Here is an 18,146-nt window from a genome sequence, read left to right on the forward strand (position 1 = left end):
TGTTGTTTTCATGTGGTGGGTCATCTTGGGGGACAATGTGTGTCTTCAAGGGGGGACAACGACTGTACTAACTTTGCAGGTGGAAATTCCTTTTGGGGATTTTTGTTCATGTTGCATGGTTAATAACCACAAGTCAAAGGAGTTCTGGAGCCAGTGTCACTGTCAACAGTATGGAAAGTGGTTGAAGCAAAGAGCTGGAAATCAGCTAACTACAAAAAATTACACACTCTCTCTCTCTCTCTCTTTATGCTATATCGGCTCATATCCAGCCCACTACCTTTCCTTTTCCTCTTTACACTTTTTATTATTAATTAGGGAAAATACCCTCAGCACTATACATTTCTCAGATGTCTAAAACTTCATCAAGGAGTTTGTCAAACGATCCTTTCACACTAGTTGTTTCTAACAGCACACTTAGAGGTTATATGCAACTGCATGTCCTTACTTTCAGACTGCATAATCTTTGATACTACTGATTTTTTCTAGTGCTTTACACTGAAATATTAAAAGAGTAACAAAGCTCTACAATATTCTTTTCTTCCGGGACAGACTTTGTTCATCACATTTCTCACTCATAACAATTATATTTACTAGACTCATAAGAAGTCAACAAATCTTTCTTTAAGCACATTGATGATATATCCCAGGCTGATATATTAGATTTACTGGCTTTAACATTACCTTTAAAGTAACAGCACAAGTTTTTGAAGCCTGTCATTGTAGCATGCTGTGGTCAATCAAGTTCTGTATAATCTTCGTTGATCCATTATGGACTGTGGGACAATGGCTGGTATGTATTTCTTGATGCAATAATTTACCAACAGTTACCAATTTATTTTACGAAGTTCTTATGTGCCAGCAGCTGTTGCATAACGATTTGATGCACAGATCCAGTTATAAGGCTCCTTCCGTGTACAGCAATTTTAAGACTATGACGTGTGCGGCGTGAAGTATCAATGTAATGCCAAAACTGGTAGCACTTAAGAAGTTCATAAAATAAATTTCTACAATACATACGGCTGTTGGTAAATTATTGCATCAAGAAAAGAGTTCTGTATATTCTCTCCATTGGTGCATTCCCTCTTCGTAACAAAAAACCAGTTATCGCTGAAGCTGCCACATTCCTATTTCAGAATAAAATGGTTTACTTGAGTAGTAACCTCTGTCTGTTCAACATACTGCAGTATCTGCCTGTGGTAGCCAGATCCTAGGTCTTGTCCTGACAGAATGTTGTGGTTTCCCACTGCAAGGGGGTTCCATTACAACTGATTTATCTATTCCTTCCTTGGCAGTTGTTCCTCTGTTCATTTTTCCCCACATTCTCTTTCTATTTTTTCCCAGTAAATTATTGATTGGAATATCTAAGGTAAGTAGAAAATGCCCGCCAAACATAGGTGTACAGAATACTTAATTGTGGCCAGGTGAAAATGAGTGCTGTGAAGAGAATGATAGAAAAACAAATTTTAATGCTTCTTCATTTTTTTCCATTTCACTGCCAGGGAGCCCCTCATCTCAAGGTCTCTGGGGCACTACCCCGTTTGCCCCAGTCTCGTTATGCCTCTGATGTGATGTGAGAAACAACTGACTGTGACTTCAGTCCATGTCTGTTAATGACTTCGGAAGCTCTGTGAGCATAGCAGTACATCACAGACATCCTCTGTCCTCGTGTGTTACTTGTCCGGCCCTGGCAGCTGAGTGGTCAGTGCGGCGGACTGTCGCACCTAACGGCCTGGGTTCGATTCCTGTCTGGGTCAGAGATTTTCTCTGCTCAGGGACTGGGTGTTGTGTTGTACTTATCATCAGTTCATCCCCATCAACACGCAAGTCGCCGAAGTGGCGTCAACTTGAAAGACTTGCACCGGGCGAATGGTCTATCCGACGGAAGGCCCTAGCCACACGGCATTTCCATTTTCCACGAGTTACTTCTCACGAGACATTCAACCACACAAAACACCTGTGTTACTTTGAGCTACTCCTTCAGCCAGTGAGAGCCCCCTACTTCCCCTGACAGAATACATACAGATCGTCTCGGATGTTGGCACTGTCCCAGTGCCAATATCCAGAATACCAGCAGTCACTTTAGACAATTGTTGGCTGACTTATCTCAGGTGGTGATACACCCAAATCAGTGCATGTTTTAAGGCCCAGGGGAGCAGGGGGACGTACAACACCCTACCAATAGCTGGCCATAGACACGTGGGTTGTAAAGACAGGTCACAGATATTGGCGACAGATTCTTGACAACCTATAGGCCCTACCTGTGCACTAGTGGAAACACAACCTTCAGGCTGGAACTGGCAATTCCGCCGCACCAGCTGTCCACACACAAGCGAGTTTCTTTGATGGGCCACATTCAGAGTGTCCATGAGCTTTCCTGTTGTTTTCGCTTGACAGTAAGTGTCATTTATTTCAAGCATGGTGAAGGTGTGGACCTGTGACCTTGTCAAATAATTTATCTAGTTGTGCTGCAAAAGATCTCGGTTTTGGAAACTGACCAATGAACTTCCCATGAACAAGAATGTAAGTAGGGTATATGAAGAGATGGTTGAAACACACATATATGGTATTCCAACTGTGGACCAATGTGTTATAAAAACTAAGCCACAAAATTTTAAATAGATTTCAGGAAGATGAAGGCCTCTGAAAGAAGTGGAAAGCAGACAGGAGGCTGAAATGTATAAACCAACACTATGGTGAGTGGCAGTAAAAAGTTGCTTGTACTGTGTTCATTGTTGTGTAATCCAAAATGATGTTACATCCATTATTTTATAGGTAATACAAATCATTGTACATTACAAAGGATCAAGCACATCCTTTTCCTAGCACATCAAACCTTCATGATTCTCAGAGGAGTGTGCATAGTTCTCAACCAGAGCCATACAGCTGAAATGTTGCCTTTTGGGAATCCATTCTTTGGCCCGTCTTGTGCAATGTTTTGTTTCAAGAAAAATATGAATACACAGCATACAGACCACCGACGGCCTACACAATTTTTCTCCTACTATCATCCATACTAACTTTCTCTTGACAATATAAATGAGTATCAAAACCCAAAAATATACTACAGTAAAATTATGCTTAAAAACACTGCACTGTGCTATATGATTTTGTTGAGACACAGCACAACTCCTGAAATCTGACATCTGCAGCCTGTGGCCTGTTGAGCACGCACCACAGTCCTCGGATGAAGGGATCCAGCCACTGTGCAGATTTGAGAGACCACATCTGATGGTTACTAAACAACATTTTTTACTTATTCGCAAATAAAAAATTTAACTCATCCACTATAAGAAGGCTGCAAGAGACCTTGATTACAGAACATTTGTAGATTTGATGGATTGTGCACGCACATCAGTGGAAAATGTCAGGTGTGAGATCGGCAGGCTGGATCAGTCACATCCACAGAATCGGCTCACGGTTCTGGCCTGTTGCGAAAATCTGCTCTTATGTGGCCAGCTAGCAATGTGATTGTACCACCAGTTTCATTGCTCATTTAACTTGATTTTGTAATCATTTAAATAAAATCACAAAACCTCTCAATGCATGAAAGTCCTTTCCAGCTCCTGAGCTCTCTTTCTAGGAGATTAACTTTATGTCAGTGAGTGTAGTTAAGGGGCATTTGTGGTAACCACAGTGGTAAGCAATTAGTGACCTCTGCACAGTGGGCTCTAGATAACTCTGATAAATTGTATTAACATTTAAAGTGTATTACAATGTACATCATCATGGAGTAATTCCATACAGTAGCACCAGAACATCTGTTACGTTTTAGTTCCACCTTGCCAATCAAGGAAATGGACTGAAGGATGTGAAGGCTTCGGCTCTTTCAAAAAACATTGGCATAGGAATATACATTAACATTTTCTCTTCCTATCACATTTAAGATCCACACAACTCCAATTTCGTAAGTGCAGCTGAAGCTGTCAGAATAGCAATAAGTCAGCAAAACAACTGTGTACACACATTCAAAAAAGCAGTCATATTTTGTGATTCCATAGCAGCAATATCAGCATTTATCAACACACAAGACCTAAAATTCATTCAAGTTGTCCAGGAAGTAATTACACCACTACAACAGAAGAACAAGAAAACTCTAAATCATTGGCTACCATCTCACTGTCTCTTGGATGGTAATGAAAAAGCTGCACATAAATTAAACACATTTAAAAAAATCCTAATGTGTTATGTTTTACAGTGAAATGCATTATTGACAAGGTATTTTAAGAATAATTGAAAAGGTCCAACAAAATTCCATATGAGGGAAAGATCTGAAAAAACATCATGGACAACTTAGCAGCACCTGATGGACCAGGAAGAGAAGCAGTAGCCATATTCCAATTGACTACAACGGGCAGCCCACCTGCATAAGATCTTCATATTGTTGTCTCCAGAACATGTACTGTGTCACAAAACTGGTGCACTCATGAAAAAAGAACTTTTAAAATTGTATCAAAAATTGTTTGTAATTAAGACTAACATAATTGTAGTGGGAAGCAAGAAGGTATTTCATGCTAAACCAAGTGCAGGACATTAAATTAATAATAATATTATCAGTGATCGCCAAACATACACTCAATTTCTATATCTTTTGCTTACTGAAGGGAAGCCGCAGTGCCCCTCCAATAAGCTGCATGGTGTCAACATGAGAGCTTTAACATTTGCAAAATAAGAATCCTGATTATTTATACAGTGGTACATACGATTGGACAGCAAGGTTTTGGAATTAAATATCCTTTGTGTCGTTTGTAAATGCCTCTACAGTGACAGTGCCTGCAGACTAGGGAATTAGTACATCCTTTCCCCCTACCATTCACCCAAATACAATTTTATGTGAAACTGAGTGTATTTCATTTTGTTACAACTGAGTCGTCCTCTCCGCTGTGGGACAGCTAGCCTATTCGTTTCTAACATGAGGTATATACAGTAGTAGGCCCTACTTTTGTTTGACAGCATATATATATTTTGTTGTTGCCAGATATGATCTACAATCAAACTGTTTGTTTTTCTGTTACCTGTAAAGCTGTATTTTCCCCATTGCAGTCTATATCATCGCGTTAGGAACAAGAATTCTACCACTCTGCTCTACGCATCTAAATGAAGTCAGTGAATCACAAGTTATACACGTAATTCTATTGAAATAATGGTTCACAAACTTCCAACGTATCTTAGTAGCACGTTTTTATGATTTATTCTAATTTTCTTGGTGTAGGAGGAGCCGTATGTTCGATTGATAATGTTTGAGACCGAAGTTCGCGACTTTGCAGCTAAATATTAATCCAGTTGACCGCTTAATGCTTTAATATCATACTGATAACATTATTTTCATCTGTAATGGGAGAAAAAAGGCATTTCTCGAACGCAGACGCCAATCCCTCGGCTATCTGCAACATGCCACGCAATAGCAGAACAACACAGCGGCCCAAAGAAGACAGCATTACAGTAAACCACTTCAGCTTCGATATCGCTTACTGCTTTCCCCCGATAAGTTATTTTACCCAACATTTGAAATTGTTTCAATTATACTTTATGAATTATCTAACAATAAATTAATAGATAAAGAAATAATCTAGTAGAAGGTGATACTGGATCACTCTACAGCACTTCTTTCCCCCTGTCAGTAAATATTTGCTTTTGTAAACCCATATCTGAATTTCAGACTAAATTTTTTGTTGAACATAAACACAATTTTGCAATTTGAAAGGTGTGAAATTTTGTATTGTATAAATTTTCTATGGTATAAACTCGATTTGAAATTCTTAATCGATTATTTTTCGACAGAGTAACCATGATAATATCTTTGTTTAAGGTGCTTGCGTCCAAAGACAGGGTCCTTCCGGAGTTGCCATTGGATTGGGAATACACGTGCGCGTATTTAGGCGAAAATGAAAGCCAAAGGAGAGGTAATAATGACATTTTTACAATTATTTATGACTGTTTCAACAGTATGTTGAAAAATTCGTTTGTGAGATTGACGAGGTACATGTAATGTTATGGTTAATTTGCTAATCTAATATTGGTATCAGTCATAGTAACACGTCTGTTAAGTGAATATAACGCCGGCAGCAGTGTCAACATGTGGAAGAAGAAATTATGATATACACTTGAATCTATAGAACACGATCCATCAGTGAAAAAAATATTTTTAACCTATTTCATAGACATGCAGTTTGTGTTGTGTAAATGTTTTTTTGGTGACTGCAACTTTGTTAATGTTATTCAGTAATCTACCTACTAAAACAAAAATTATTTGGTGTTTACAGTTGAAGGAATTTGAGGTTATAGGCCGGAAGTTACCATCAGAAAAACAGAAGGTGACTCCACTATACAAAATGAGAATATTTGCACCAGATTCCATTGTCGCAAAATCCCGCTTCTGGTATTTCCTGCGGCAACTAAAGAAGTTCAAGAAGACCACTGGGGAAATTGTATCAATCAAGCAGGTGAGATGGAACTCCGCTAGCTACTTGCCAAGTGTTGCTTGTGTGGGCGAACAGTAATAGGTGTTGTTTTACAAGTGGTCCTTACTGTTTAAAGCAGGATATCCCACATTAATACTTAAATGCTGTTACTGCCAGTCAAACATTTAAAGGTTTTTGATGAATAGTGTGTTTGCAGCAAGGCATTTGCGAGGAAATTAGGTCAGAAAAGGATTACCCATTTCTGCCATGTTATGCAGATAACACTTTAAAGTGAAGTTTGTATTCTGTGAGAAATATGAAGTGCAAGACAAGAATGTGTATGCACTTGTTTGCACCCATTGATAAATGATGTACATCTATGCACCACTTCTTAAGATGAATTAATCCATAACATTTATGTAATTGGAAACTTGGTCCTGTAATTTTATGATCAGACACGTGTCATAACTTCCCCCCCCCCCCTAAAATAACAGTGATTGACAGTTAATGATGGGAGTGAGTGGTGTGTCTGCACATAATATTGCTCAGGCAGCAACAGCTAAGCGTTTCCCTTCAGGATATGATCACACACTGCCCATTAACATTCTTTATTGGGTGTGCTTAGCAGGGTGGTAAGACATTACTTTTTGTGCACTTTCCCAACTAGTTACAGGGCAGTGTCACAAAATAAACATGCTGCACCAAGAGTAAATGAAAGCCAATAACCATTGTCATATTACAGAGTAATGGTTGGTGCCCAGTATAGCAGAGCAGTGGCCTATGCTGATAGTGAATAGAATGTAAAGTGTGACCAAGCTCATTTTTGCTTGTTGCTCTGGTAGCTGTCCTGCAAACAATTATGACAATCTGCTTTTTATTTTTATCGTTGCATAGTCAAGTATTGCCATTTGGGATTCTTGTTTATTTTTGTTTTGATTTTACTATTCGACATGAATTTGCATGTATTAATGACTCATTTTCCTACAGATTCCTGAGAAGTCCCCAATTAAGATCAAGAACTTTGGTATCTGGTTACGATATGACTCCCGGTCTGGCACCCACAACATGTACCGTGAGTACAGGGACCTGAGTGTCTCTGGTGCAGTCACTCAGTGCTATCGGGATATGGGCGCTCGCCACAGAGCGAGAGCGCATTCCATTCAGGTGAGGATACTTGTATAATTTTATTGGGTTGATTGTCAGCTTTTAGAATCCTTTGATTGCCAGAGAGCAGCAGTAGTCCTTTCGGCAGAGCACCACCTAACAACCATATGTTACTAATCATGCTATGAAACATTTGAGTAATATTGTCATTACTAATGCCCAGTACTGTCTATATATATATATATATATATAAAATTGACAGATTGTTTACAATGTTAGTGTTCAGTGCCTGTGGCTCTTTCATTGTGTGCTGATGTTGACAGTTTGTTGATGTTGGTGGCAGCCAACTGGGTGTTGTATATGATAGTCAGTGAGAACCACTAGTCCTGATGCTTTGTTTTGATGGAAGATACAAATTGATTACATTGCTTTACAGTGTGAATGGAAAGAACTAGTTCTGGAAGCCATAAGCCTGGGTTAGGTTCTAATGTGACAGTTTGAGGTGCCAAAGCTGGCAAATGCTCAGCATAAAAATACCATTGCTGTAATAGGTTGATGTTTAATTTATATATATATATATATAAACAAAGATGAGGTGACTTACCGAACAAAAGCGCTGGCAGGTCGATAGACACACAAACAAACACAAACACACACACAAAATTCAAGCTTTCGCAACAAACTGTTGCCTCATCAGGAAAGAGGGAAGGAGAGGGGAAGACGAAAGGAATATATATATTACAATAGCATTTCTGTTAGGATTTTACCAAAAATTCTGATGTGGCTAAATTGTAACACAATAGAACCAAATACCAGATTTGATGTATTCAGTTCCAGTTTTTCATTATGCAAGTCATTACTAACATTGGCACCCAATGCAGCTGCTGTGGATACTATTGAGTGCACCTTTACTTGCACCTACAGTGCAGTGGAACTATGATTTAGGGTCTACTAGAATTCACAGGCAAAAAGTTTTGTTGTTTGAAATGATCTTGGTAAGAATTTGGTTCTGAATTTTCTGAAACTACATTAATTTGTGAAGTAACCTCTTCTTTTCTCCTCCTGCTGCTTATTTGCCTCTAGAAGCTATATGCTTCCTCTTTCTCACTGATATCTTCATGTTACACTCCAAGAAGACCTGTAGAAGGTAATACAGCTCTGAAGTAACAACTTAATGGTTTGTGCACAGTCTTGTATTTAAGTGATTGCCTTCATTTATTTGAATTTGCGAGCCTGGTCTGAGTTGCCACTCTGTCAGCCTTGCAAATATTAAAGTACGGGGAATAAGCCATAATTTTTATGACTATTGTGTAGTTGGTACACAGGTACTTTTTCTCCCCACAGTATAAACTTTTTGGCATACACAGATACAGAGGATATTCTTGTTTAATAAGAATGTCCTGTAGGAAGAATCTTTTGGCTATATCAAAGGTCTTCTTGTAATCAGTTTTGTGTCTCAAGGTTAAACCTAATTATGTAAGGCAACCTAATTACGTAATTATGTAAGGCAATCTTGAACATTGGAGTCTGTTTAAATAAATCTTTGCTTTCAATAAGTCGTTTTCCTTCCTGTGTTTTGAAACACAACATGGTGTAATACCCGCCAAAGTCAAACTTCTCCTGTTTATTTTATTTCTCCACTTACTGCAGCTTCACTTTGGTTCTGGCTGGCTGGCTATGTGACTCATCTCCTGCCTGTCCTCTAAGTTGGGAATGATTTACTTGCAGCTCTTACAAAATAGATGTGTGTTTCAAGCTTTTGCTGACCTTCAAAGTAGTCACCAATATTGTGTAAAACCTGTTGCCAGCGATGTGTGTTGACAGTTCGAACAGCCCGGTATATTGCCCGATGAATTTGTATCAGTTCTCAAGCGGATGCCGTGAAGTGTTTCCTTCAGTTTAGAAATCGAGTTGAACTCATGAGGGCTTAAGTCAGGGGAGTGCAATAGATGGTATAGCACTTAGCATCCCCATCAGTCAAACAAATCAGTAACAGCTTGCACTGTACGTGCTTGAGTTTTGTCCTGCAAAATGATGGTCAGCTCCTACAGATAGTGTTGTCTCTTCTGTCTCTATGCTGTTCATTTTTGGAACACAACCTACGACCACCTTAGAGACAGAAGTGATAACGCTTTCTGCAGGACCTGACCATCATTTTGCGGGGCAATGCCCAAGCACGTACAGTGCAAGCTGTTACTGATTTGTTTGACTGGTGGGGCTGCTAAGTGCTATACCACCTACTGCACTCCCCGACTTAAGCCCTCGTGAGTTCAGCTCGATTTCTAAACTGAAGGAGACACTTCACGGCATCCGCTTCAGAACTGCCACAAATTCTTCAGGCAATAGACCACACTGCTCAAACTGTCAACATAGCTGGCAGTGCTAAGATTATCCTATGACTTCCACGTCGCTGGTGACTTCTATGAAGGTCAGTAAAACTTTGAAAAACCTACCTATTTTGTAGGAGCTGTAAATAAATAGTTGCCACTGTTAAGGTTCCAAGCTTCGTATTTTCAGTTCATGCTGGTTACCTGCTGTATCAATTTACGTATGCTGGTTATATATCTACATTATGTCTTGGAAAAAGTGCACTTATCGTGTACCACGGGTTCTCTGTTGCATGGTATTGTTATTAATGGTGTGCATGATGAATGACTGGAAGTGAACACAGGGGACCGTGAATCAGGTGTGGGTAGCCAATGACATTGCTCACTAGTAATTTCCTACGATTAATAGATGAAATTAAGGGTGTTTTGTTTCACTCGCTGCAGTTGAAGCAGAGCTATTTGCCCCCAAACTAACGACCACCACGAAATTTTGCATAGTTGGAAAAACAAATATTTGTGACAACCAACATTATAAGATGGAGTGATTCCCATTGGCTACAAATGATAGTAATGAATTATCAACAGCGGTTAATGATGAAAAAGCTGCATCATAAGTTCACTTTAGCCTATTGCATTTCTCTAATGGCTAATTTCCTGTTCTCAGATAATCAAGGTGGAGCAGGTAAAGGCTTCAAACTGCCGGCGACCTCAGGTGAAGCAGTTCCACGACTCAAAGATCCGCTTCCCACTGCCCAAGAGGATCCAGCAGCGCCACCTCATGAACAAGTTTTCAGTCCGCAAACCCAGGACCTTCTATATGTAAACATATTGTGGACATTTGTTGTGGGTTTCCGAGTTTTGGATGTGAAACAATAAAGTTGTACTGTAAGAATAAATGGTGTAATTTTTACTACCTTTTAATGAAGCAGAATGTGCATGTTATGTGTGAGATTCAATGAGCTACTGTGATATTAGGCCCCCCCCCCCCCCTATTCAAAATCTTGGTTGTGAACACACTGATCTGCAGCATAATGCAAGCTCTGTCAGATTGTAAATAGAAAATTCAGTTTAGAGTTGAAACCAACAAATACCATGTAAAGGTTCGTGGTAACTGTGATCTGTAGTGTAGCCTAAATTTTTTTTTTCCCCACCGTGTTTTAATGCAGTTCACCATATTTAATGCACTTTTCATCGTAAATATTCAAAGTGCGAGGTATAGTCAGGAAAGTAACTTAGATAATGCGCAGGTCTCCAACAAACATTGTGATGCAGTGAAAATATTTTATGCTTGGTGCTCCACAGCTTGTGTAAGTATTTAAGAAGTCTTAAAAATCACAATGTATATTTCCTTCAAAGGCATCTAGCATTCCAGTGTCTTCTGGTGTTAATGATAAAAATATTAAAAATCACAATGTATATTTCCTTCAAAGGCATCCAGCATTCCAGTGCCTTCTGATGTTATTGATAAAATTTTCAGGCATATATAAGTACTAGTGCTAATTTACAAAACAGTACTTTAGCCATAAGAGCTAAGTGTTCAGAAAAATAGTTTAATACAAAATAAGCTCTTTTGGCTGCTATTACTCTGATTTCATAAGAGTAGTAATTTTGAGTGGTTGACTGTTGATACCAGATACTTAAACTGTTCAATTCTCTACAAAACATGCTTCTCAAAGTTACTGAGGGTGGCATTTCTTACAGCACTCATATTTTCCTTCTTTTGGTGGTCCTGGCCTGCTGAAGTGTGATTATCTCCTTCATAGCCTTCACAGTTCTTGCAACTATGTTTTCCAAGGCAACAGGAGACACACCACCTTGCTTTCAATGAGCGTGGATGTCCATTGGATCAGACACCTTTCCTTCCAGCCTGATAATACCCTGTAACTAATTCATTCTCTCTCTAACAAGTCTTAACAATTTTCCAGGTGTTACTAGTTCAGTCAAAGCACAGTACAGTTGCTCTCTGTCTATGCTATAATTTAGTGGCCTGTACTCGACAAAAAGGTGATGCAAATTAACCCCAAATTCAATTATTTTTTCTAAAATTTGCATTTGGGTAAAATTGTTAGCTATTGGGAGAAATCTACATTAGTGTGAGCCAGTCTCTCTGAACAATTGATAGACAATAAAATAGTATGTTGGATAATACTGTGCTTCCCAAGTTTAGCAGTTTAGTTGCGCAAATGTGGAACTCAAAAACATATCGTCTTTCATTATACAGGGCATATAATTCCATCTCTCCACTGCTGGGCATTGTCTTCTCATCCCACATTGAAACGAACAGCTTTAGGAGAATCTATTGCCACCTTGCATGAACAGTTATGTTGGAATATTATCTGTTCCTGGTGACCTACAGATTTTCAGTTTCTTCAGAGCAGTTCTCTCTCCTGGAATCATGTAATCCTTGTGTGTCAATTGGATCTCTTGGTATCCTTCTGGTACACTGACTTTATAAAAATGTCAGTGCCATCGCTCACAGATCATCCCCTCACTTTTCCTGTTTCATCTGTCACCAGGCTAGTTCTTCCACTAAAGGCAAAAGGGCAGCAGTTACCTTATTACAAAATTACCTCAGCTCAGTCTGGCTCTCCATAAGCTCCAGTTCTTTGATGTTTGCTTTCATACACACACACTCTTTGTTGGTGAATGTGCTTTTCAATCTTTTTTTTTCTTCATACAGTCCCACACTACTATTGTGCAATTTGATTGGAATGTTCTACATGCTTTGCCCTTCACTGTTACTATATCTTTCAATGTCAAACTATGGAAATCTTATGTACCTTGCTTCAGTTCCCTGTGTTTCTTTTGTGACATCTCCAGTGCACAATATATAATTTCCCATTGATCCTCAATGTTGTTAGACTGTTCCTCTTTCAAGGATCTTTGGTATCTTTTCTTGGTATTGACAATTAATTGCAGATGATTGTGGAGCTGTTATTTATGTTTTCCCTTCATAGAGCTGTTATTTATGTTTTCCCTTCATAGAGCTGTTAATGTTTTCCCAAGTGGGAACAGTCACTGGTATCTTTGGATGTGTCAAAGATATTTGTGGTTTTAAGCAATATGCCTCTCCATGTATGCTGTGAATGTCAAGAGACCTATTAGTGAGGAGCACTGTTAATAATGTTGGTGAAAAGTTTTGTCAGTGAATAACCAAAGGAGTCGTGGTGTAGTGATAGTCAGCTCCCCTCGTTCTTGACATAATCAGCAGTCAGAATTGAAAGCATTCATTAGCTCTAGCTTTCTCCATTTGGGGTTATGTCGCTTATACACGCAGAAACGAGAGAACCAAATTATCTCCCTTTCTCTCAAATAAAATTCAAGTATTTAACACACACTCTTTGGGCATCAGTGCGTGTCACTAACCCACAAGGTGGAAGCTGGTAAGCAGTGATGAACTGAAGCAAAATCATTATCTGGAAGTTCCTGCAATTGATAAATATGTGTAGGAATTGGCTACACATCGTAATCACCTCCTCCCCTTATCTGCCCCCCCCCCCCCCACTCTCTCTCTCTCTCTCTCTCTCTCTCTCTCTCTCTCTCTCTCTCTCTCTCTCTGCCTCTGCCTCCCTTCCCCCCTCAATCTCCTTCATTGTTACTTAAATTTATAAGATCTGACGTGCAGTACACAGTTAATACCTTGTGCAAGTTTTCAGATAAAAAAGATGTGCTCTCGTCAGCATGCAATTATATGTTCAGAGCCTTGTACGTTGGAAGGGAAACTTCATTCTACTTTAGCTGACACTGTTGTACTGTATAAAGCTTTCCTTAACAGCTTTCACCATATAATGTGCAGCATTCATGATGAATGATTGGGATAGCAGTCATTAAAACAGGAGTTTTTTGCTGTGGCAGGACCTTTGTGAAATTTCAATTGCAATCACATTGTCTTTAGAGTGTGAAAATATTTTGTTGGTGCCCACACACAGAGAGAAAAATGATCATAATAAGAGAAATTGGAGCACTTTTGGAAAGGTTCAAGTATTCACTTTTCCCGTGTGCTGCTAAGGGTGGAACAGTAGAGAAGTAGCTTTAAGTGGGTTTGATGAACCCTCTGCCAGGCACTTAATTGGAGTGTAGATGTAGAAGAGTAGTGTATTGTCATGCTTAATGCCTTGGGTCATATGGCAACCATAGACCCGTCAAACAATTTACTAATAGTGGAAAAATTTAATGTTTCTAAATATTCAGTGTAGTAGAAACTTTTCACCTGAAGCATCTCCTTCCAAAATTCGTACATGCAATACATCATCCCATAAACTACGTGGTTTCATTAGTTGATGTCCATATTCTTTTATTTGCAACCCGTTGAGTTGTTTCATTGCTTTTTTTTGTAGCTTGAGGGAGATTTTCATATGTATTTATCTAAGAATTCATGAAATGTTTGATGGTTCAGTCTGTGTATGTTAGCACTAAGTAAAGCTGCATAAAGTTCTTAACTTTGTGTTGAATAAGACTGGTGGGATTCCCCTAAAAGCATTTCCTGTTGTGTTTTTCCATTTTCGATCCATTGTACTCCATGTTTGTTTTCTGTTGCCCAGTGCTTCTGAATATTGACTGACTTCCTTGCAGTTACTTTTATGTTGTGTAGTTTACATCATCTGTCAGCTGAAAATACTTTCTTACCACATTGAGATATGAACTGTTGTAATTTCACTTGAATACTTTTTCACTGTAGGCAGTTTTTCTGAAATATATTGCACACAGATAACTTCAACAAGACTGAATAACACAAGAAACTTGTTTGTTGTTCACAGGCAAGAATGGCTTGAGCTACTACCTGCTCATAGTTTAAAAATAGGCTACACAGCCACTGCTGGGTAAGCTTGAAGTACATATGTGAATTCAAACAAAACAGGGGAGGAAGATGTATGTTCACCATTTTTAAGGAAATGAAATGAGATGTGCAACTCTGAAGAATATAACACAGAAGAAAGTGCATGAGAAAAGTTAGTTACTTCTTGAAAAAGTGAAAACATTACAAATATGGCCATTTACTGACTGAAGTACACTCTGAGAGACATGGCTGCATGTGCATAAATTTAGTTTTTTCATAACACAGGAGTGTTTGGCGATCACTGATATTATTATTATTATTAATTTAATGTCCTGCACTTGGTTTTCATAACACAGGAGTATGTTGAGTCTCACAGGAAATATATGTCCTACCATACACATATACAGATGCCAGTAGTATCGCATACACACGGCACAAAAGAGCAGTGTGTTGGCGGAGCTGCCATTTGTGGTGATGACTTACATGAAAGGACTTCCGGTGTGATTATGGTCGTACTATGGGAATTGAGATTGTGCACATGGAATGGTAGTTGGAGGTAGATGCATCAGAATTTCATTTTGGGAATTGTGAGGGGAATCAGTATTGTTTGTATCCGTAATCCAGTGGGACCAATGACCTCGCTGTTTGGACCCCTCCCTCCAAATCGACCAACCCACCCAGAGTAGAGTAGCACTTTCCACAGTGTCGAGTGTGCCGAGACTACCAAATTTCGGGTGTTAAATATCACCGTGGACAATAACTGTGGCCGACAGCCTTCACTCAACGACCGAGAATAGTGACATTTGCATAGAATTGACAGTGCTAACAGACAAGAAACTGCGTGAAATAATCACAGAAGTGAATGTGAGACAGTGAATGTCCCACAGTGTGGCAATATTTGGCATTACTGAGCTATGGCAGCAGAAGACATACAAGTGCTGTTCTAACAGCAAAGCAACATCTCTCCTGAGCCCGTGACTATATCGTTTGGATCCTACATGACTGGAAAGCTGTGCCCTGGTTTCAGTTGGTAAGAGCTGATAATAGGGTTTGAGTCTGGTGAAGAACCCTGGGCTCAGGTTGTCAACAAGATGCTGTGCAAGCAGGTGGCGACTCCATAATGCTGTGGACTGTGTGTACATGGAATGGAGCGCGTCCTCTTTTTCAACCGAACTGATCATTGACTGGAAATTGTAATTTTGGCTTGTTGGAGACCATTTGTGGAGTTCGTGTTCCCAAACAACAATGGAATTTTTGTGGGTGACAGTGTGCCATGTCACTGGGGCACAATTATTCATGACTGGTTTGAAGAACATCGTGGGCAATTCGTGTGAATGATTTGGCCACGCAGATTGTTTGACACGGATCCCATCAAACATTTGTGGGACGAGGGGTTGTGACGAAGCAAGCTGGGATATTTTTTACTTTCCCTTTTGTTTTGCCATTTGCCTCCTTAAATTTGGTTGTTTTTTCACTAATTACTATTAACATACGTGTGTATAATCTTCAGTTTCGAGAAAGAGAAAGGTTGGCCCTCAGTTTTAAAGAATATAGCACCAGATCTAATTTTGTGCTTAGTTTTGTGTATGTAATTTCCTAATTCATTTTGACCATTCCTAGTTAACATCTTTTGTTATAGATTGAAATTAGTAATTGTTTTGTAACTTAAATTCTTTCGTTGACTTATAAACAAATATAAATTCTGTACTAATTATAAATATTTGGAAATTGAAACACTAGCATTCTTTAAGTACTTCTTTGGCTCTATTCAAAAACATGTTAGCAAATCCAGCTGTTAATTAATTCCAAAGTAATTAACAGTTTTGTCAAAAGTGTTGTTTACATGTCTATATGTTAGTTTCATCATTTAAACAAATAATTCGGCTTAACCCGTGTAGTAGAAGAAACTGTTAAAAAGAACCTATATTTTGATGTATTCAGTTAATTTAAAGAGTTAAGTTTTAATTGTAATTTCTGTAAATTTACCTTCGAACAATGTGTAGTTTCAGTACCTATTATTGTGAGGATATATAAGGACCTGATTTTTGGTCCCGAGACAGTCAGTCCACGGCCAAGTTTCAGACCAGAAACCTGTGTTGGTTAGAGCAACAACAACGCTTCATCTTCACTGTGAAATAAATGTTACAAGATTAGCCCATGTGTTAAAACAATGACAGTGTCTGCCCCATACGCACCTTTCCATTCATCAAGAACTTTGAACTTTATGGTCAGATTTTTACTGCTAGCAGATGTACAACACTTAACTATTCAAACAGTATGTGGATGTTCGGCTGAAAATTATTAATAAGGCTTATGGAAAGTTTAAACAACAGTGCACTGGCCATATATAACTGTGTATTATTGAGGGGCTGTGAACAGTAAAAGTAAAAGACTGTGAGACACAACTGTGCACCTGTTGGCTACATCATTTACAGTAGACAGTAGTTGCACTTCCACACCCCCCTCCCCCTTTTTTTTCCAGCCAGTACATCGATACCAAGGACAACAAACAAAGAATTAAAGCGGTCGAGCTGTCACAGGGTCAGTTCCTGCACAAATTCTTGCATCAAGAACACGTTTGTGGTTATGGATGGCCATAGCGACAGCACGCCGGCCGTGGTGGCCGAGCAATTCTAGTGTGCTTCAGTCTGGAACCACGCGACTGCTACGGTCACAGGTTCAAATCCTACCTCGGGGAATGGATGTGTGTGATGTCCTTAGGTTAGTTAGGCTTAAGTAGTTCTAAGTTCTAGGGGACTGATGGCCTTAGATGTTAAGTTCCATAGTGCTCAGAGCCATTTTTTAGAGATAGCATGGCTTATTATTTTTGCAGGGGACTTCCAATGACTCGAGTCTCTGCCACATCGAGTTGCACTACGCCGGGTGAAAGGAGGTCCAACACGATGTTAGGAGGTATTCCATGACTTTTGTCACCGCAGTACATACGCCCTAGTCCTAGTTATTTGCAGTATGTTTCAGGGATCATAATAGCCATGTTTTGTTATGACGTGGAATGAGGCAGTTTTACAGTTAGTGGAAAATAAGGCAACATGCTGACCATTTACGTGATTTCTTAAGGTTTTTCGCCATTCGTACAGTGATTTGGCAGGTATGTAAATGATTAGGACAGCAGTTTTCTGTGACATGTAGTGACCACCAGGGTGTGCTAGTGTTGTTCACGTTAGTGTTGTTACCAGGCCTGGTAGGATGTACATAAAGCCCGGGAACCCTTTCAATTACTTGTTGCACAGGAACTAAACATTTTACAGGTGCCATACATATTGCATTATGAGGAGAAACTCTGAAAGTTTTTTTTACAAATATGGGAACCGTGAGTGACCCAGCAGGCCTAATACGGTAATCAAATTGTTGCCATACCTGTCCCAGCATGGCATCGTCGACTGTGGCAGTCACTTCCCATGTTCTCTCCCGGAGCTCTGCTACATCATGTGGCAGAGATGGTACATGACACCAGACATTTAATGTCTCCCCACAGACAAAAATTCGCAGAGAGATCTAGTGATCGGGGAGGCCATTTCA

The 18,146-nt window shown here is 39.3% G+C and overlaps 1 protein-coding gene across 1 annotated transcript; it reads left to right on the forward strand.

Annotated features, from left to right (window-relative positions):
* Positions 1 to 5,768: 5,768 nt before the first annotated feature.
* On the forward strand, positions 5,769 to 10,725 carry LOC126427368 (60S ribosomal protein L18a). The gene is made up of 4 exons (XM_050089717.1): positions 5,769 to 5,900; positions 6,261 to 6,440; positions 7,386 to 7,562; positions 10,494 to 10,725. Exons 1-4 carry the CDS (start codon positions 5,883 to 5,885, stop codon positions 10,650 to 10,652), a joined length of 534 nt encoding a protein of 177 aa, XP_049945674.1. The 5' UTR covers positions 5,769 to 5,882; the 3' UTR covers positions 10,653 to 10,725.
* Positions 10,726 to 18,146: the final 7,421 nt, after the last annotated feature.

This window comes from Schistocerca serialis, chromosome 11, assembly GCF_023864345.2.
Source record: "Schistocerca serialis cubense isolate TAMUIC-IGC-003099 chromosome 11, iqSchSeri2.2, whole genome shotgun sequence".
Lineage (NCBI taxonomy): Eukaryota > Metazoa > Arthropoda > Insecta > Orthoptera > Acrididae > Schistocerca > Schistocerca serialis.